The 18,590-nt window shown below is 57.8% G+C and overlaps 3 protein-coding genes across 3 annotated transcripts; 1 reads left to right on the forward strand and 2 right to left on the reverse strand.

The window, feature by feature from the left end:
* Positions 1 to 817: 817 nt before the first annotated feature.
* TIMM8A (translocase of inner mitochondrial membrane 8A) lies at positions 818 to 2,303 on the reverse strand. The gene is made up of 2 exons (XM_056359255.1): positions 2,087 to 2,303; positions 818 to 1,640 (listed from the first exon to the last, which is right to left on the reverse strand). Exons 1-2 carry the CDS (start codon positions 2,207 to 2,209, stop codon positions 1,479 to 1,481), a joined length of 285 nt encoding a protein of 94 aa, XP_056215230.1. The 5' UTR covers positions 2,210 to 2,303; the 3' UTR covers positions 818 to 1,478.
* Positions 2,304 to 2,407: 104 nt separating this feature from the next.
* On the reverse strand, positions 2,408 to 14,872 carry BTK (Bruton tyrosine kinase). Its single transcript, XM_056359246.1, has 19 exons — positions 14,724 to 14,872; positions 11,460 to 11,641; positions 11,219 to 11,317; positions 10,922 to 10,990; positions 10,273 to 10,354; positions 8,567 to 8,695; positions 8,394 to 8,461; positions 7,670 to 7,851; positions 7,292 to 7,354; positions 6,968 to 7,022; positions 6,559 to 6,641; positions 6,324 to 6,451; positions 6,099 to 6,173; positions 4,998 to 5,169; positions 4,513 to 4,729; positions 3,813 to 3,877; positions 3,212 to 3,330; positions 2,899 to 3,056; positions 2,408 to 2,769 (listed from the first exon to the last, which is right to left on the reverse strand). The coding sequence occupies exons 2-19, from the start codon at positions 11,598 to 11,600 to the stop codon at positions 2,698 to 2,700; spliced, it is 1,977 nt and encodes a 658-aa protein (XP_056215221.1). The 5' UTR covers positions 11,601 to 11,641; positions 14,724 to 14,872; the 3' UTR covers positions 2,408 to 2,697.
* Positions 14,873 to 15,266: 394 nt separating this feature from the next.
* On the forward strand, positions 15,267 to 18,068 carry RPL36A (ribosomal protein L36a). The gene is made up of 5 exons (XM_056359254.1): positions 15,267 to 15,410; positions 15,726 to 15,831; positions 16,020 to 16,087; positions 17,793 to 17,915; positions 17,999 to 18,068. The coding sequence occupies exons 1-5, from the start codon at positions 15,408 to 15,410 to the stop codon at positions 18,017 to 18,019; spliced, it is 321 nt and encodes a 106-aa protein (XP_056215229.1). The 5' UTR covers positions 15,267 to 15,407; the 3' UTR covers positions 18,020 to 18,068.
* The last annotated feature ends 522 nt before the right edge of the window (positions 18,069 to 18,590 follow it).

Consider the following 18,590-nt stretch of genomic DNA (forward strand, 5'->3'; position numbering starts at 1 on the left):
GAACCATGTGGATGCTCAAAAGAAACTCAAGATAGGGACAGGAGAGGGAATTGCTTACTCTGGGAACAGGAGTGCCCTAAGAGTCCTTAGCTATTGAGGTAAGTTTCTGAAAGATAACTAGACGGCTGTGTCCTCACTTATGTGGGTTAGTATCTGCACAGCTCTGTTTAACACATCCTGAATTTGTTCCCGGGAAGGCTGCTGGCTACATGCTACTCATGTTAGGAACTCACCCTGTACAGTCACCCTTGGCCAATGGACATGTGCAGAACTGCTTTACCAGGTTCCTGTGTAGAGCTCTAAGCCACTGTCAATGGGTCACTCCAGGGTTCCCAGAGCCACCCTGTACGTAAACATGGCTGAAATGAAAAGCTATGCTGCTGTTCCAGAGGGTGGATCAGTAGTTTCCAGTTAAAAGCTCCTCCCTGTGTCCTGGGGGCAGAGTTCAGAAGACACAGCCGTAGGCCTCCCTCCAGTGATCTCCACAGGTAAAGATGCATTAGGTTTCAAGTAGCTGGTTACTTATTTCCTGCATTTAGTCTCCCTAAAGAAACTACTCCTTTACAGGACAGTAGGACCTGTTAACCCTTGGGGAAGAGGAAGAAAGGCCACAGCCTCTCTCAGAAATAAGTTTATGGGACCAAATTAATTGAGCAACAAATCAGAATTCCCAGCAGACCTTCTAGCCAGAAGACAATTATGCCCATTCCCTACTAATTTTGCAATAAACAGGATCACTGGGAAGGAAGGGGAGTGACAAGAATGCCAGACTTTCAGTTCTCAGTGGTCATCTACCTGAATAAAGCAGAATCTCGTGTTAAAAAATGACCCAGTTAATATTTATTACATTGACCAGGGGAAAGCAGTTAAGGGAGCAAGTCAGTACTGACAGAGTAGTGATGCAATTTGAAAATTTTGGCCACATGAATGATTTACCTATGGAAGCCTGAAAGTATTTTGCAGTGGTGACACTGCCTGGGATGATCACTGTGCCCAACAAGCACTTCTTTCTAAGGGTACCTGTACCGGACTTGTGCAGCAATGGCACCTGCAGGGCTTGCTAGCATCTGCCCAGGAGGGTTCGTTTTGTACAGCACAGTTTAAGGCAGCGGTTGCAGGCTAGCCTCGCCCAGAGCCGAGATTCACATCAGCGCTAGGAGCATCCCGCGATGCAAGTGTCGCCGCTCCTCCGTTCAGCTGAGTGGGTGCGTTCCAAACTCTCCCTGCATAGCACTGGTAGCCCCAGAGTCCTAGCACAAAGACGGCTGCGAGCAGCACGTCACCCCGCAGCGGAGTGGCCGTGCCTCTGTCGTGGGCTCTCATCTGGCTGCAACTTCCCCGAGACTGGCATTGAATTAAATCCTAAACCCCAGAACTGATCCTGGCTCACTGAGGCTGCAGAGCGGCCAGGAGCCGGCGCGGCGGAGGGCCTGGCCTCGCAGGGGGCTGGCTGGTGTCCCCCGGGGCGCGGGTCCTGCTCAGTCGGACAAGCTCTCCGAGAAGGCCGACTTGGACTTCTGCGTCTGCTCCAGCCGGTTCAGGATGAACTGGCTGGTGTCGATGAAGCGCTCCACGCAGTTGACGAAGCAGGTCTCGGCCCGGCTGTCCAGCTTTGGACCCGGCTTGTCCATGCACTTCTCCTGCACACAGCGGGGGGGGGCCGTCGGTCCCGGGGCAGGCGGCACACACACCCCACACCCAGGGCCATGCCTCCCGGGCTTTTCCAGCACACCGGCATCACCCTCCCTCGGGAAGCCCACCCTCCCTCGGGAAGCCCACCCTCCCTCGGGAAGCCCACCCTCCCTCGGGAAGCCCACCCTCCCTCGGGAAGCCCACCCTCCCGGGCGCACCTAGCCCCCAGCCCCAGCCGGGGCTCCTCCCGGCCTCCCCCGAGAACCCGCCCTACCCGGGGATCACCGGGGCAGGGAACGGCTCCCACGGCGGCCCCGTTTTGTCCTCATCTCCCTCCTCCCCCCGGGCGTAAGGGGCAGCGCGACGTCCCAGCCCACCCGCCCCACATCACCCCGCCTTCCCCCCCCGCCCTCGGTCATCGGAGCCGGCGGCCCAGCCCGCCGCTCGCCCGTACCCAGCAGAGCTCGGTCATCTGGTGCACCAGCTGCTGGAAGCGCTGCTTCTGCGTCTCCACCTCGATGAAACGCTGGAGCTGGGGGTCGGCACCGCCCAGCCCGGCGGCGGACGGCGCGTCCATCCCGCGACCGGTATTACCGGTACCGCCGCGCCGCGACCTTCACGTGCCGCGCCGCGCCGCCGCCGCGCCTGCGCCGGGCCCGCCCCTTCCGCCGCACTGCGCGTGCTCCCCGCGCCGCCGGGGCGGGGCCAGGGTGGGGCGGGGCCGAGCCAGGGCGGGGCGGAGCCAAGCCAGGGCGGGGCGGCACGCAGGGAGGGGTGCGCCTTAGAACCGTTTATTGTGCGCGGGCCTGGGTGGGACAGCGGCCCCGCCTCTGTCCCTGGCCGTGAGGGGCCCTGCCGGTGACACGGGCCGCGGTGGCAGCCGTGAGGGCCCCGCAGGCCCCTGCTCGCGGGGTGGGGGTGTGTGAGCTGTGTCCATGACAGTGGTTCTGAGGTGCCGTCCGGTGCGCAGGTCCGTCCCGGCAGGTGGTGCGGCAGCGCCGGCCCGGTAGTACCAGCCACCGGCACCAGGCGGGGGTCAGCAGGCCGGGCTGAGCCGGCCCGGGGTCAGGGCTCCTCGTCTGTGATGTCCAGGATGCTGCCCAGCAGCGCGGTGAAGGTCGGGCGCTCCTCAGGCTTCTGCCGTGCGGGAAGGGAGAGCCCAGCTGGAGCCTGCCGGCCACCCCACCACTCCCCAGGGGAGCCGCAGGGCCATGTTGGCACCCCCCTGGGCAGCCGCGGTGGCCACCAAGGGTGAGAACAACTTACCTCGTGCCAGCAGCTGTACATGACGGCATAGACCCGCTCCGAGGCCTGCTGCGGCCGGTAGAGGCGCAGGCCTTGGATGACGTGCTCTGTTGTCTCACTGTTATTAAACCTCTCGTAAGGCATCTTTCCCAGAGAGTAAACTTCCCACATCAGAACGCCTGTTACAGGAATGGCAGGGACAGTTAATGGCACGGGAGCGCCTGTGCCTGAAGCTGGTTTGCAGAGGAGCTGGCTGTTGCTGCCCCTGCCCCCCCCCACCCCCCCCCCCGCCCCCTGTTCTCTGACCTCCAAGCCATTAATGCTGTGCTCTTACCAAAGGCCCAGACATCAGACTTGCTGCTGAACTTGCTGTACAGAAGCACTTCAGGGGGAGACCACCGCACAGGAAACTTTGACCCCATGGAGCTGGTGTATTCGTCATCTAGAACATACCTGCAGCACAATAAATGGATCAGGGTGCCTGTTCCTGGATTTTGCATTTCACTCCTCCATGCAACCAACCCAGCCCAAAAGGAATATCGACAGCTCTCGGAGCGATCAGAGGTTGCACTCTGCATGGGTTTCAACAGGCAGAAATGTCCCTCTGCAAACAAGTGTATGTCAGTCGGGACTAGGGAAAGGGTAGGGTGACACAGAAGCATAGCAAAAAGGGGATGTGGAGAGAAAGCTGCAGCCAGGAGACTAGAGGTGGGGGGAAAGAAAAAGCAGAGAGGGGAGAAAAGGGATGGGGGGAGTAAGAAAGGGATGGTAGAAAGTGGAGAAGCAGAAGGTTGAGTCAGACAGATAAAGTGGAAAGACAGTAGAATATGAAGCAGAGCTGGAGGATGGTGAGGAGAAAGACTGAGGTATAGAAGAGACTGAAGGAGGAGATGGGGGCTTGAGACCAGAAGGTGACACAGATGGATCTACCAGACCTGGAAAGGCCAAAATCTGATACTTTCACAATTCCTTCGTTGTTCACCAAACAGTTGCGAGCAGCCTGTGGATGGAGATATGGAGGCAGTCACTCCTACCTGTTCCTGCCTCTCCCATCCCCCTGTACCATCTGGAACTTCATCTTGCCCCCACCTGCTTAACACTTTGCCTCACTTTGTCCCAAAAGTTCACCCGGACTGGGGCAACCTGCAAAGTGCTCAGCAAAGATAGCGAGAGGCCTCCAGGCATCCTGCTTATCTACAGAAGGGCCACTTCCCTGGTGGGATTTTGCCTGAACAAGTACAGCACTTGGCAGGACTGCAAGCTGGCAATACCAGCCCAAGGCCTGACAAACCACAGGCTCAGCTTTTCATGGGAGTCAAGAGGTCCCTTTTCACATCTGAGACAGCGATGCTGCCTGTGCTGCCTAACACAAACACTCCCCTAGCTGCAAATGCATTTCCCATCCCCTGGAAAACTACCTAGTCCTGCCCCTTTTGCAGCCTCTGCTAACTTGCTGCAGAGGAGTGATTTCAGAACACACCACTGTGCTCAGGCGGGCAGGGAAGCTTAAAGGGACGTTCTGCAGAAAAGGCTGCAGAGCTGCCTCTCCTCATGTTGATGAACTAGCTGGACCCTGTCTAGGACATGCTGTGGCTGTTGCAGAGCTGGAGATGTGTCCTTCAGCCACAGCCCTACCAGGTCTCGGTGCAGGAACTGCTTGGATTCCAGGTACTCCATAGCTTCACAGACATCCTTGCACATCTCCAGCAGTTCGGCAGGCTGGAACCGCCGCCGAGTTTCCCTCAAAAAGTTCAGGAGGCAGCCGTTGGCCATGTACTCGGTGATGATGAAGATGGGACGCTGCTTGGTGCAGACCCCATAGAGCTGCACCAGCTTCTCATGAGAGAGATTCCTGTGTGGGGGACAAGAAAGGCAATTCTGAGCATCTAGAAGGTCAAGCAGCAAAAGAAGCATCTGTGAATAAAGAGAACGTGGGAAAGGAAGGTACTCCTAGCTCAGCTGATGGTGGAAAAGCTCACTGGCAATCAGCACAAAGGCAGTAGGTTCTTGGATGAATTTTGCAGTATGAGACTGCCTGGGAGTCCCTCCACACCACCCAGGAGTGCAGCCATTCTGGCAAGGCATATCCAGCACTGACTTGCAGGCTGCACGCAACTTACATCATGACTTTGGCTTCGTCGATAAACTCATCCTCTGACATGGAGCCCTCCCTGATCATCTTGATAGCAACATCATACTGGCCTCTCCATTTCCCGTACTTCACCACGCCAAACTGTCCTGTACCCAGTTCCTTCAGGAACGTCAGATCCTTCGGGTCAATCTCCCACGACCCTAGGAAAAAGAGTGTGAGTGTAACGTGGGTGCAGGTGACCACCCTACAGGGTGCTCCCAGTCATCAGATCTAGCAAGCTGCCATGGTTTAACCCCAGTCAGCACCTAAGTACCACAGCCGCTCGCTCACTCCCTGTCCCCCACACCCCAGTGGGATGGGGAGGAGAATCAGAAAAAAGTAACACCTGTGGGTTGAGCTAAGAACTGTTTAATAATTGGAATAAAGTGAAATATACTATTACTACTCATAGTAAGTGTAATGAAAAGGGAGATAAGAAAAAAGAGAAGAAAACTCAAGAAAAATGGGTGGTTCACAATACAGTTGCTCACCACCTGCTGACCCACACCCAGCCAGCCCCCAAGCAGCGATCGGCACCTCCCAGCCAGCTCCCCCCAGTTTATATACTGAGCATGACATCCTATGGTATGGAATATCCCACAGCTGTCCTGGCTGTGTTCCCTCCTGGCTTCTGGTGCACCTCCTCACTGGCAGAACACGGAAAACTGAAAAGTCCTTGATTTAGAGTAAGCACTACTTGGCCACAACTAAACCATCAGTGTGCTATCAACGTTATTCTCATACTAAATCCAAAATGCAGCGCTGTACCAGCTACTAGGAAGAAAATTAACTCTATCCCAGCTGAAACCATGACAGACACCCAAGAGCTCAGGAGTGTGTGCTCCCTGAAAAACCATCCTAAAAAATCCACACAATCTGAGACCTGTTCCTCCAGGGGATGGAAAGCAAAGTTAGCTTGTGGCATTTCTTGGTCAGTACTGTCAGCAGAGGACCAGCGAGTGTCAGGCAGTGACTCCTAGGAAGGCTGTGAGCCCTGCTGCCACGGGACAGGCAGGATTCCAGCCCTGGAAAGTCACTGCGGGTAGAGGTGGGCCCTGCAACAAGGGAACCATGAGGTAGCCCAGCTTACCATAGCCAAGGCCAGCTGTGGAAGGAGCGCTTTTCTGATGTTGAGACACAGGGTACTTCAATCTGGATATAAGCCCTGAAGCACAAAAAGGTATATTGTCACACCACACTTAACTGCCATGTTCCAGCAGAGAGCACAAGCCTCCGGCCTTCAGTGCAAGAAGGTGAGGATACTGTTGTGTCAGTGAAAGCACTTCTGGCCTCACCCTGTCCCCCAAATACTGACCGGCAGAGTTGTGCTGATGGTACGTGATGAGCTCCGGGATGGTGTTGAACAGGTGCTTTTCTGCCAGGTAATACTGATTCTGGGGGGTGCAGCATACAACGTAATGGCGGATTGTGCCTTGGGGGTCTCTGGAGAGACAGTACATGGGTGTCAGTGGCATGGAAGGCCAGGCAGTGTGAGGGGTGCCTGGAGGGACCCTCTCAAGTAGGAACAAGCTGTTCTTAGACCCACTTACGCAGAGGACTTGGCATAGACAGAGACCGTGTACTTTCCTGTCTTGCTGGTAGAGTCTCGGACAATGAAGCCCCCTTCCTTACCCTACAACAGAAAGGGGAGAGGGGACGGGGTGGTTGTGGGGAGGCGTGACTGTAACAGGCAAGACTTAAAGTGATTGAAGATCACAGCGTGGCTGGGGAGGGTGCAAGAAGTCAGAGGAGTCCTACTTCCAGCCCCTGCCTTGGGGGGCCACCTGCTGAAGTGCTTGCCAGGAGGAGGCCATGTTGGAGTAGAGATGGTTCCTAGGGCTGTTGGGGTGACATTCCCCTCCCGGCGCAAGCCAGGGTTGGTCCCATGCTAGACACACGACAGCAGCCCACGGAGGGTTGGTTTGTAGAAAGGACGCAGCCTCGGTACCCAACACTTACCTCCTGTTTCAGCAGTTGCTCCGCCTGACTCCGAGTGATATTCTTTGAGTACCACCTGGAACAGGGACACAGCCGTCAGGGAGATCACTACAGCCACCACTGTTCCCAGCCTGGTCTGACACTGGCCCAGCCAGCCCAGGCAGTGCAGGGAGAAGGGCAGGGATGGCTTGTCAAGAGCCAAGGCTGGAGGCTCTTGAAGGGTGTGCAAGAGGGAGAGTGACTCAGCCAGGCTGGGCCTGCAGGCTGCATAGGTTCACAGGGCTGAATTTAAAAAGTTTCTGACCAAATACAACTTGCCACATCCCTGCATCTTCTCTTACTCACTCAAAGATCTCCAGGGAGTTGCTGGTTTCAGTGACATAGTTGCTGGGGATGTATCCTTCCCTCCTGCAGGAGACAAGGGGAACACACTGATGGAGGAGGTCAAGGGGAAAGCAGGTACCTGTCCCAGAAGGCTGAGTAGAAATAGGCTCAAAAACCTTGGTGCAGTCCTATTTGGGTTCATGCTTGGGGAGGGCTGATACCACAACCTGCTTCAGTCTCCCTCACCCTTCTCATGTGCCATCCCACACGTGAGCCCGCAGGCAGGTGGGCAGCTGGTGCTAACCCTGCGGTGCTGGGGGGGTGTTTGCCCACCAGTGCCTTGGCACCAGGAGAGGACACCATCGCAGGGCGAGTGCTGCGGGCAGTGGGAGCTCTTACCCGTTCTTGTCACGGGCTTTCCACCAGGGCAGGTGGCTTTCCTCCAGGATAAAGTACTCCTCGCCCTTCTGCAGCTGCAGGTCCTGCGCATTCATCGGCAGGTAGTCATAGAGAGCCACCACCTTCTTCATCTCGCCTGCTGTGCTGGGGGCTGGCTCAGGAGGCAGGGGCTTCATCACCATCTTCCCCAGAGCGAGGGAAAGCATGGGACACGGTGAGGCTGGCAGACACACTGTTTCCCAGGTGAGACCCTCCCCAGGCCTGGCAGGGCAGTGAGCTCAGGCCAGGTCAGTGCAGCATTCATCTCAGCTCCCACCGTGTGTCTCCACCAGGAGACCAACCTCCCCCTCCAGTGCTTGTTATTGCAACATTTCCTCCATGGAGACCCATCCTAACAAAATATAACAGTTTTCTCTCTACCTTTTGGCTTAACCTGTGACTCCTCCACCCTATACCAGGGCTTCTCTATCCTCCCAGCTATCACCCCAGCTTCCTGGGAAACCTCAGGGGTGAGATCATTTGACTCTCCTCTAGGCCTTTGGGCTCCATCCCCTGGTTCTTCCTTCTCCCTTAGGCACTATCTTGACATCCCTCTCCAGAGCAGAGCGCTGGCCTGTACAACTCCGAGCAATGCCCTGTCAGTCACTGAATGCGTTGGCTTTTCGTGGGTAGACCTTTCCTTAAACACCTTGGAGCAAACCCACATGCTGATGCAGACCCCCACCTGGTCCTCCTCAGGAGTGGGGGGAAGAGGCTTCTTTGTCTTGCGATAAGACCGCCCAACTTTTAAACCTTCAGAACAGAAAAGGGACTAAGGTGAGAAAAGATCCCTGGCATTGTGCTGTGGTGGTCCCCAGGGGCTGGGGCTGGGGCAAGGGGAGGGTGCCCAGTTCTTACTGCCGTTCCTGCTCTCCAGGATCTGGCAGCCCATGGCATTCTTGGCTGTCTGGGAGCAGCACAGGTACTGGCCATCAATCCAGAAGCAGGGGTGATACTTCTGTACCAGGTCACTGTTGTACCGGATCACTGGCAGAGAAAGGGAGATGCGTGTGACCCAGGGCTGGGCCCCCTGCCTGGTGCAGAGGGCTCTCTGCTCCCTGAATGCCAATGACCAGCCCCATTAAATCATTTCACCCTCTGCCATGCTACTGATACACAGTCACATGCCGCCCTGCTGCTCAGGTTTCCCTCAGCTCATCACTCATGTTTCGGTGCTGTGGCTATGCAAACCCCATGCCACAAACCCCCTAGCTTGGGGCAGGGGCCAGGGCTTTCCTCTCAGATTTGATCAAAGCTCTTCAGCAGCTCTGCAAAGGGACACAGGCATGCTTGGAGGGCCAGGTCCTGCTGTGACCAGCCTTCATGCCAGATGAAACATCCAGCATCCCCCAGGCTGCTGAGGCCCACGGTTCGCAGTCCTTTTGAACCCTTTTTTTTTTCAGAAGCAGGGAGGGAGGCCAGTGCTGTGCCTGGCTTGTCCACAGGGAGAGCAGGGCACTACTACCATCCCCTGCCTGCTCAGAGACTTCCCTTGCTGGGACACGGCTCCCTTGCTAGGCACACTCCAACCAACTTCCTTGTACTTCTCCTCAGGCTAGAGGGACAACTGGATGTGCCTACACACCCCTGCAGCACGGTGGTGTCCCACAGCAGCTCTGCAGATTGCAAGAGAGCAACCTGCTAGTAGAGCAGGATGAGGGCATCCCCGCTGCAAAAGGCCAGAATTTTCTCTCCCCTTTTCCCTGTGGATTTTCCGCTGGCTTCAGCTGCCACAGCAGAGGAACAGGCAGAGGACTGGCTGCCTGCCGGGGCACAGCAGCAGGGCTCTCGTGAAATAACTGACTTCCCCGTTATCAGCCTGCTTTGCTTCCGCCTTGCTCAGGCAAACTTCCCTGTGTCAATTTGAGCAGCTAATCTCACCCCACCAGCACAAAGCCACAGAAAAATACACACGCACCAAGAGACACAGACGGGCAGCTCCAGCAGATTTCAGCCAGCTGCAAGCACCCCAGCCCCTCTGCGCAGCGCTGCTGCAACACACTCTCAGCTCGAGGAGGTAGCACCCACGCAGCTCAGCGTTAGCTCAGCAGCGCTGAGCGAGGCTTGGGCTGGGCTAGGAAAGACACTCCCTGGCTTTCAGCAGGCTTTTTGTCCATGCTCCCTAAAGTACTGGGGGTTCTACTCTCGCCTTGCATGCCAGTACAGCTGCGTGGCCACATCTGCTATTTCCTCTTGCCCTCAATAACTTCTGAGCCTGCTTGGGCTGATTTGGAGCAGGCTTGTGAGAGGGCGAGAAGCCTCAACCAAGGTGGCTGTGGTGCTGCAGAAGTCAGAGGGTGACAGAGGTGAATGTCCATCTCCCCCAGGCAGGAACGGCTGATGTCAGCTCAGGGATGTTAAGAAGCGTGTGTGTGGAGACATGGCCTTACAAGTCTGCTCATCACGGGAGAAGTTTCTGATCAGCACTTGCTCTTCCGTAGACATGGGATAAGGTAACCACAAGATAGCTAGCCCTCGGAAACCCGGCGCTCTGGGTTGTGCCACACACACAACTTGTTGCTTGTGCTTGCTTTCCAAAGCAGCCACAGAGCCCTCAAACTCACCGCTCTTCAGCTGATGGATCCAGCGCTTGCGCAACTCCTCCGTTGGAGAGAAGACGTAGAGGGGCCCTTCATCATATACCACCTGCAGAACCACACGCCTCAGTGCCTCAGCTGGGGGTCTCCCAGGGAGGACAGGGGCAGCTGAGGCACGTGGCCACCGCAAGCAGCCGGTGCAGAGCACAAGCCATGACAACGTGTGCTGGTCCCACACGGTGCTCGTGGGACTGTGACGGAGAGGTTATAAATAAGCCCCCTCCCCCGAGACTTTCCACTTCCTTCTCTGACTTTCAGTGTGTCGGGGGCCACAGTGGGTGCCAGCAGGGGCAGGCAGCTGGGCTGGGGGCTGAGTGGGCAGGCAGCATCCCTCCAGCACTGGCTAGGGGACCAAAAGGGGTAGGGCAGTGCCCAGAAACAGGTTTCTATCTAAACAGCCCCCTTAAATAAAGCTGCCAAAATCCTCAGGGCTCACAGAGGCTCACCTGCCTGCAGTACGCAGTGTGGACAGCAGCAGGATGTCCCCAGACAGCTGAGTGACACCTGGCACTGGGGCAGCGATGCTGTTTGGCCCCAGGTCCCTCTTGGGGTCCTCCCCTCAGTACCCTGCAAGGGGGCAGAGTGGACTGGCAAAGGGGTTGCAGTGAGAACTCACCTGGAAGGGGTAGGGGAACCGTTCGATGATTGAGATTTGCTCCATGTTGTTGTAATCCTCTCCTTTCCTCTGGAAGACAGAGGCAGAGATAGAGGCTGGCATCCTGCTGCTTGGCTGCTAGCATCCCCCTGCCCTGCATCAAGCTAGACCTTGGGTATAGCAAGGGCTGTGGGTGCAGAGCCCCCTGTGCCAAGCAGGGCTGTCCCAATTCCCACCACCCCAGGACAGGGTAACTCTCCCTACTTCCCCAACGAGGGGACAGGGGGACACAAGCAGGGACCCCAGGACCTTCCTCACCAGGACCTGCCGCTCAGGAGGAGGATTATTTTCAGGTACCACCGTTTCCACGCAGGTGATCTTCTCAATGTCCACTGAGCCCTTCTTACTGCCCCGGCGCTGCAAGAGATGGATTTGGTTTGAATGATTGCCAAGGGGGAGCCCTGGGGAGACTCAAACCAACCGCTCCATGGGCTGGGTGCTGGTGAGGGACAACTGGCGACCCATGGGCACTGCTGTGGCCCTGTGGCCGTCAACTCACCCCTCGCTCAAAGTCATACTCGTAGTAGGACAGCTTGCTTTCTGTCAACAGGAACAGACGCTTCTTGAAGTTGAGGGGAGACGTTTTCTTCTTCTGCTGTGAGCGCTTCAAGAAGATGCTCTCCAGGATGACGCTGGCCATGTCGGCCTCCCAGTCTCCTCCGAACTGTGCTCACTGGGTTGCTGTGGGGACAACACCGACACGGCACCTGCTCAGCCAAAGACCTGCCCACTGCTGGACCTCACCCAGGGGCAATCTCCCCGCTGCCTGAGGGGCAGCTGGGGGATGCTGGGACCTCCACGGGGGGAATCAGCTGCAGAGGTGTGCTGGCAGGCCAGTGTGGGGTATTTGCGATGGGACCTCTCCCTTTCCCATCACCTCTCCAGCACCAGGCTGTGGACCAAGCCACCACCCAGCCGGATGCTGGAGGGGCCCCGGCTGGACAGATAGACACAGAGGGCTGGAGAGGGAGGGAGCCGGGGAGGCTGCAAGAAGCGCAGCCCTGGGGAGGAGCGCAGAGCCTGAGCAGCTACACTCAGCAGGCTCCCTCCTCCCCTCCAACATCATGCCTGCGTGCGTGTTGCGGGGGGGGGGGGGGGGGGGGGGGGGGGGGTGCATTTCCTCCTGCCACACCGCAGGCGCTTCATGCTGGGGACCTGCTGACTTGGCAACGTGCAAGGGATGGCCACCGGAGACCAGTGGGAAAAATGCTGTGGGTAGGTCCTGGCCCCGAACAGTCGCAGTGCCACACTGCCAAGAGCAGAGCAGCTCTAAAGTCATGCTTCGCCTCTGCATCCACAGAGCCTGCAGCAGTGCAGGGTGATGCTCAACCCCTTTCCTCCCCTGTGAGCAGTGCTGGCTGGAGGCCGGGCTCGAAGGGCTGCCTCCAGCCAGCAACCAGAGGGTTTAAATCCTCCCCCAGCCCTCCTCAGCAAAGCTCTCCTCCTGAGCCTCTCCAGGGGCAGTGAGGGCAAGAAAGGGCTCAGATGAGAGCCCTGCATCCCACCACTGCGCTGCCCTCAACAAGCTGGAAATCCACCCTGCCCCTCCATGCTGCAGCCAGGCACTGCGACACTCAGATGGCTCCAGCACCCCAAAGAGACACGTGGCTGGAGCAGTGGGCATCTCCTCCTCTGAGGGCTGTAATCAATACTTGACTCCAGCCTGGACCTAACGGGAGCTGATGAGCTGTTTAGAGCCGCTGCTTAACTGTGATCCCCTTCACATCTCCTGCCCCGACTGCCTACATGCCCTGCTCCCCCTTCACCTCCACCTCGTTCCCTTTTTGCTCCTACAAACACAGCTTTGGTGGCCAACCTGAGAGAAGTTCTTTCCCTCCCCTGCAGCCCACAGCCCATCTCCTCTGGGGGAGGCTCAGAGGTGGGCCAGAGCCAGGGGCTGAGCCCTCTGCTACCCAGCCCAGCCGCTCCCCCCATGCCGGAGGCAGGCATTGGCTCACTAGCCACAAGGACCAGGTGGGAACCAAAGATGCCAGGAGCTCGTCTCACCTGCTGTGCCTCTCTCCGGGGCATGACCCAGCCTGAGGGCAGGAGCAGGGGTCTCCCCCCATCTACCGGTGATGCCCAGACCCTGCTGCTGCAATCCTGCCCCTGCCCCACTGCAGTGGCTATAGCCAAAGAGGTTGGGGACAAGCAGGGTTCCCCCCTCCCAGGGTCCTTCTTTCCCTCCCCTTGTGGCTCTCATGGCTCAGGCCTTTCTAGCTTGTTTGGATGGCTTAAAAAAAATAATCAAAAACCCCACAACAAACCAAACCCACTTAAAGTATTGGTTCTCAGAGTCTTTTAGAAAAAATAGCAGCCTGCTCTGGGTGATCCAGGCCTGTGGAGAAAGGAACTGGGGTCCCTGCTGGGGACAGGACAGACTGCTGGCAGGGTGGTGGGTGAGCCCACAGCAACCTCAGCATTCCCCTGTAGCTCCATGCCTCAGGTTCCCTAGCTATAAAATACGGCTGCCGATCCTGTGTCCCAAGAACAGGAGGGCTTCCATCACACATCCTCCCTGCACAGCCACAGGGGCTGAGCAGAGAGGCCCCGGGCTCCAGCCCACGCCAGCTGCAGTGCCAGGTCCCCAGAAGCTTTACACTGAGTTACAGCAGCTGGGTCACTGCCAGCAGTACCAGGCAGATGGGACACATCCTTGCTGTGTTCTCAGGGACAGTGCCGCCAGAGTGGAAAGGACAATATCTCAGAAAATTGTTCTGCCCTAGTACGGCACAGCCGCCCAGTCACCAGCACGGCCTCCCCATACCCAGCATGGTGCAGCCACCCTCTCCCTGGCACTGCCACGGGCTCTGCTGGGTCCTTGTCTGTCCTTTGGGGTGGCGGGTGCCCCGCGGGACTCACCCCCGCAGGCAGCCATCGCTGCCGCATTGTGACAGCAGAGGTGATGAGTGGGTGGGTGGGTGGAAGCTAACGTGACTTCCTGCCACCATCACACCTCAGACAAGTGTGCTCTGACACCACCACTGGCCCCATGCCACTGGACACTGTGTCCTACCATGGCCCCAGGGCCACCCCTTTGCAAGCGGGCTCCCTGTTCCCTGCCAGTCCCCAGCAAAGGAGCTAAGCCTGCCTGCCACCGCTGCGTGATGGGGCTGGAGTGGGGCTGCCATGCTTAGGGCGAGTGGGCAACGGGGTGTCTGGGAACTACGAACTCCACAGCCCAAGGTGCAGCCTGGGAGGTGTAAAAAATGAAGGGTGGGAGGGACAAAGAAGGGAATCTCTCGCATGGGAGAGACTTGCGAACAAACCCAGAGCTACACCCCAGCAGCGTCCCCTGCAAAAAGCACGAGCAAGGAGCAAAGGCACCCTGGCACCCATGCATCACCCTGACTCCATTGCACCCCTGCAGCCCCTGCCACCCACCCTCCACCCAGCTGCTCTGCAGTGCCGCACCCCCATGGCCCCCGGCGCCGCAACAGCTGCGTCACCCCCGCTCCGGCGCTGCCTGCACAGCACTGGCCAGGCTGCAGGACAGAAGCGGAGCCTGCCCAGCTCGGTTCACGCGCAGCTCGGCAGCACGTGGCCTGCGCCCGCGATGGCTCCCGCCACGGCAGGCGCCACGGCCCCCGGCCCCGCCGAGGAGACGAGCCGAGGTGCGAGGCCACCAGCCTCCCCCCACCCCGCAGCAGCGCTCATGGGGCTGCACCAGCAGCCAGGGCACGGCCGCCCTCGTGCTCCCCGCCACGCCTCGCCCTGCGCCACACGGTGCCAGGCCACGGCCCCCCGCGCCCCCCGCACTCACCCAGCCCCGCCGGGGTCCCGCCGCGCCCGCTGCCCCACGCCCCGAGCGCCCCGCCGCCGGCGGGTCAGGGTGGCTGTGGCGGCCAGGCCGGGAGGCACAGCGGGGCGGCCACGGCCACGCAGGGAGGAAGGACGGGGCCGGCCAACCCCACCCTTTCGGTTCCCCTTTTCTGGGTTCTGAGTCAAAAGCAGCAGCTGCGTTTCCTCCTGGAGCCATGCGGGGCCGGGGCCTGTCCCGCACGGAGCGCGCGGGGGGCCTGGACACCACGCCGGGGCCGCGGGGCCGGGACACGGGGAGCGGAGCGCGGAACCGGGGCCTGAGCTACGGGCGAGCGGGGGGCAGCGCCATGGCCCCGCGGGCTGCCCGCCACCGCGCCCCGCTCCCGCACCTGCGCCCCCCACGGACCCCCGCCCCATCACCCCTCGGCACCCCCACAGCCACTGGCCCGCTGCCCCTACGCCCGGCATTTCCCTCCTCCGCAGCCCCCCGCCCCGCAAACCCCGCACCCCCGAGCCCCCTGCGCCCCCCGCCCGCCGCCCCCGTCTCCTCCCACCGGGAGGCGGCGCTGCAGGCCCCGTGCCTGACGGGCCGCTCGCCCTCCCTGCGCCCGCCTCTCTATGGTTCCCCGCTCCCCTCTGCTTCCTTTTCCGGCGCGCCCCTTCTCTTCGGGCTGCGGGCGGCAAGATGGTGAGTGCCTGCGGCAGCTGGCTGTGGGCTGGCTCTATCTGCCGCCATCCGCCCCGGCAGCGGCTCGCTCCGACCGCCCGAGCTGCTGGCCGCTGCAGTGGGTGCTCGCCGGCGGCGAGGCGGGGTTAGGGCGGCGGCGGGGGCCGTAGGCCCGGGACGGAGGCGCCGGGCCTCTCCGAGGGGAGGGGGAGAGCGGTCGGGTTGTGCTCGGCAGCGCCGGGGCGAGGGGCCCCCAGGAACGCGGCCTGGGCGGCCTCTCTGCGGGCTGCAACGTGGGTCCTGGCCGTGCTGACTCGTTTCTCCCTGCCCTTCCAGGTCAACGTCCCGAAAACACGTCGGACCTACTGCAAGAAATGCGGCAAGCACCAGCCGCACAAAGTCACCCAGTACAAGAAGGGGAAGGACTCTCTCTACGCCCAGGGTAGGAACGGCTGGGCTCTGGGGCACGGCCTGGGTAGGCCTGCCAGGGTGGTGGCTGTGGGAGAAGAGGGGTTTGCTCTTCATCGGTTGTGCAGCTGCAGCCTGAGGCCTGCTGGGGTTTAGTAGGAGTGCCAGTTGTGCTTGTAGCATGTCCTGAGTTGTTGCCTAAACAGCCGTTTCTTCTTGTAGGAAAGAGGCGCTACGATAGGAAGCAAAGCGGCTATGGGGGCCAGACAAAGCCTATCTTCCGTAAGAAGGTGAGTGCTGTTCCTGGCAGGAGGACCTGAAACTTTCTTGGCAATCTACATGCCCAGCTGAAGAGGGATATTTCGGCCTCCTGCAGCCTTGTGGTGGTCCTGTGCTCAAGCTGTGTTATGGCAGCTCTTTGCTGGTAGTGCTGTCTGGGGAGCATAATGTTCCTTATCTACATCTGCTCATCTTCCCTCCTGCTCCTGTCTCATGTAGGTGCTCCTTTTTTTTGTAGGAATAGTGTAGCATGTGTTTACAGAGCAGGTTCTGCAGGGAGTGTTGGTGCTGCTGGGGAGTGGGGTATTATTGGAAGCAGTACTTTTGATGAAAGGAGTGTTTTCTTCACGGCTTGCCCAAGGGGGAGAGTACAGCAAAGGGAAAAGGAGCCTGCTGCTTGCTTTCCTAATGTTCTTAAAGTGTTAGTAGTTTTCACTGAAACATTTTGCTGGGTTTGTGAGGCACTCTGCATAGCGAGGCTGCCTTCACCGACAAGGGTATGGTAAAAACAAAGCGTGTGCAGCTCTTGGGGGTACCACAGAACATGACACTGTTTTTTTGCAGTCAGCTGTCTCCAGGGAAATCCATATTACTGAGCCAGTAAATGAGAGCAGCTGCGTAAGGAGAGCTGCTGCATAAGGCCTTTCCTCAGAGTCTCAAAGCAGCAGTGCAAGGGCATCAGTGCATTCTGTTACAGATGAGTTGCAGAAACCTGCTGCTGTCGTCCTTCCTCTTCAGTGTGGGTGCCTGGGACTGTAATCTTGCAGCAGGTTTTCCCTGTGCCTCTGTGCATCTCCTGCCAAGGAGGTGGAGTGGGGGTGAGGACAAAATCTATGGTGTTTACAGCAGAACAGCAAAACTCGATGGGTGTGAGCTGTTTAGTTATGCTTAGAGCTGTTTGGCTTGTTGCTGGAGAGCCCTGGTGTTCTGCTGGAGACATTCAGGAAGTCTTCCAGCAGGAATAAAAAAACAGTACAGCAGTTTTTCAAGCTGAGTTTCTGCCAGGAAGTGGGGAGATGTTGCAGAAAATGCTTCTGCAAGCAGGGTACACAAAGCAGCTGTAGTGCTCTTGCAGCTTGGTACTCTCCACCATGCCATTGCCATCCCCATTTCTGTTTTCTTCCCAGTCAGCACTATATGGATGATTGGCCAAGACTTGCAACTAGTGGTTACAGCCCTGTCCAGCTGCTACAGTAGCCTCACAGCTTTGGTTTCTTCCCTCCGTAGTCTTCTGGGCTTCATAGAACTTGTCCATAGCTGTGGGTCTGCATTCAGTACATTGTTTTGCCGTTCCTTCTGGGGAAAGTTTATCAGTTGTGCTGCTTTCAGATGGTTGTTCGGTCTGGCTTTCTGCTGAGCACTGTCAGTGTCCTCCCACGCTGCAGAAGTGCCTGTTCCTTGGTGCATTAACTGGCACAGACTTTCTTCCAGGATGGCTGATCTCTGCAGGGGACCAGCCCTGCCGCACTGAAAAGCTTTTGCCAGCGTCCCTTATTGTGATGGTACAGACCCACTATACTCCCGCATGGGTCCTTAAGGTGTCTTCTGGCTTTTAATGGAGGGGGTCTAACTCTGTTGGTAATATTTTTTTTTTTACACTTTTGAGTGCAAGCAGCTGATCTTCAGGAGTGCAGATAACAGGCTTTTCTTAAGAGCAGCAATTTGTTTGCTTGTGGACATTTTGTTCATTGATACACTCTGCTTCTCTCCTCCCAGGCTAAGACCACAAAGAAGATTGTGCTGAGACTGGAGTGTGTGGAGCCCAACTGCAGGTCCAAGAGGATGCTGGCGATTAAGAGGTGCAAGCACTTTGAACTGGGAGGAGACAAGAAGAGGAAGGTAGGTTTGTATACTGTGTGGCTGAGAAAGGGTGGTGACATTTCAGCAGTTAATAAACTTGCTCTGTCTTTTCCTTCTTCCAGGGCCAGGTGATCCAGTTCTAAGCTCCATCCTACTTGTTGTTACGGACCTTATTAAAGTATTTGGAAGTGATCTGTTGCTTAGTTTTGCATACCTTCTCTTGCTGGTGGGGTGGGACTTGCACATGCATCAACCCAACAGGAAGCTGTTGCTTGCAAAGCTGCTTAGGAAGTGATCAGTTGTAATCTGATGACTTTTGAAGAAACCCTGCCAATGGCTGTGATCACCTTGCTGTGTTAGGGAGGGGTGTTTTAGAATATATGTAAAGCCTGAGGCTCTACTGGATTTTTGCACTGTGGCTCCTCTGCCTGAGCATTGTACTGCTGCTTTGCTCCAGGCTTGTTTATGAGCTTCCATGAAAGGGCCATCTCTGAACTTCTGCAGCTTGTTTCATTTAAAACAGGTAATGTCTTTATTATAGCAGTTCCATTTTAGGAACATGAGGGTGAATTTGAATAGTTGCTAGATGAAGTAATGATTGGGAAGGGGGGGGGGGGAAGCAGAGCTGCCAGAGTAGGCCTTTTTCTTCTCCCTGCCCTTTCCCAAAAGGAGAAGGAGGTAAGATTCTCTGCACCCAGCAAGGGTTTCAACACA

This window comes from Falco biarmicus, chromosome 14, assembly GCF_023638135.1.
Source record: "Falco biarmicus isolate bFalBia1 chromosome 14, bFalBia1.pri, whole genome shotgun sequence".
Classification (NCBI taxonomy): domain Eukaryota; kingdom Metazoa; phylum Chordata; class Aves; order Falconiformes; family Falconidae; genus Falco; species Falco biarmicus.

Bases quoted from the DNA above. Each gene is read 5' to 3' on its own strand.
- TIMM8A (XM_056359255.1), bottom strand. From the start codon at position 2,209: ATGGACGCGCCGTCCGCCGCCGGGCTGGGCGGTGCCGACCCCCAGCTC. The intron at 1,641-2,086 runs GTACGGGCGAGC...CGCTGTGTGCAG, and splicing joins AGATGACCGAGCTCTGCTGG to GAGAAGTGCATGGACAAGCC.
- RPL36A (XM_056359254.1), top strand. The intron at 15,832-16,019 runs GTAGGAACGGCT...TTCTTCTTGTAG, and splicing joins GGACTCTCTCTACGCCCAGG to GAAAGAGGCGCTACGATAGG. The intron at 17,916-17,998 runs GTAGGTTTGTAT...TCCTTCTTCCAG, and splicing joins GAGGAGACAAGAAGAGGAAG to GGCCAGGTGATCCAGTTCTA.
- BTK (XM_056359246.1), bottom strand. From the start codon at position 11,600: ATGGCCAGCGTCATCCTGGAGAGCATCTTCTTGAAGCGCTCACAGCAG. The intron at 6,174-6,323 runs GTCAGTATTTGG...TTTGTGCTTCAG, and splicing joins CCATCAGCACAACTCTGCCG to GGCTTATATCCAGATTGAAG. The intron at 4,730-4,997 runs GTAAGTTGCGTG...TCCCCCACACAG, and splicing joins GACGAAGCCAAAGTCATGAT to GAATCTCTCTCATGAGAAGC.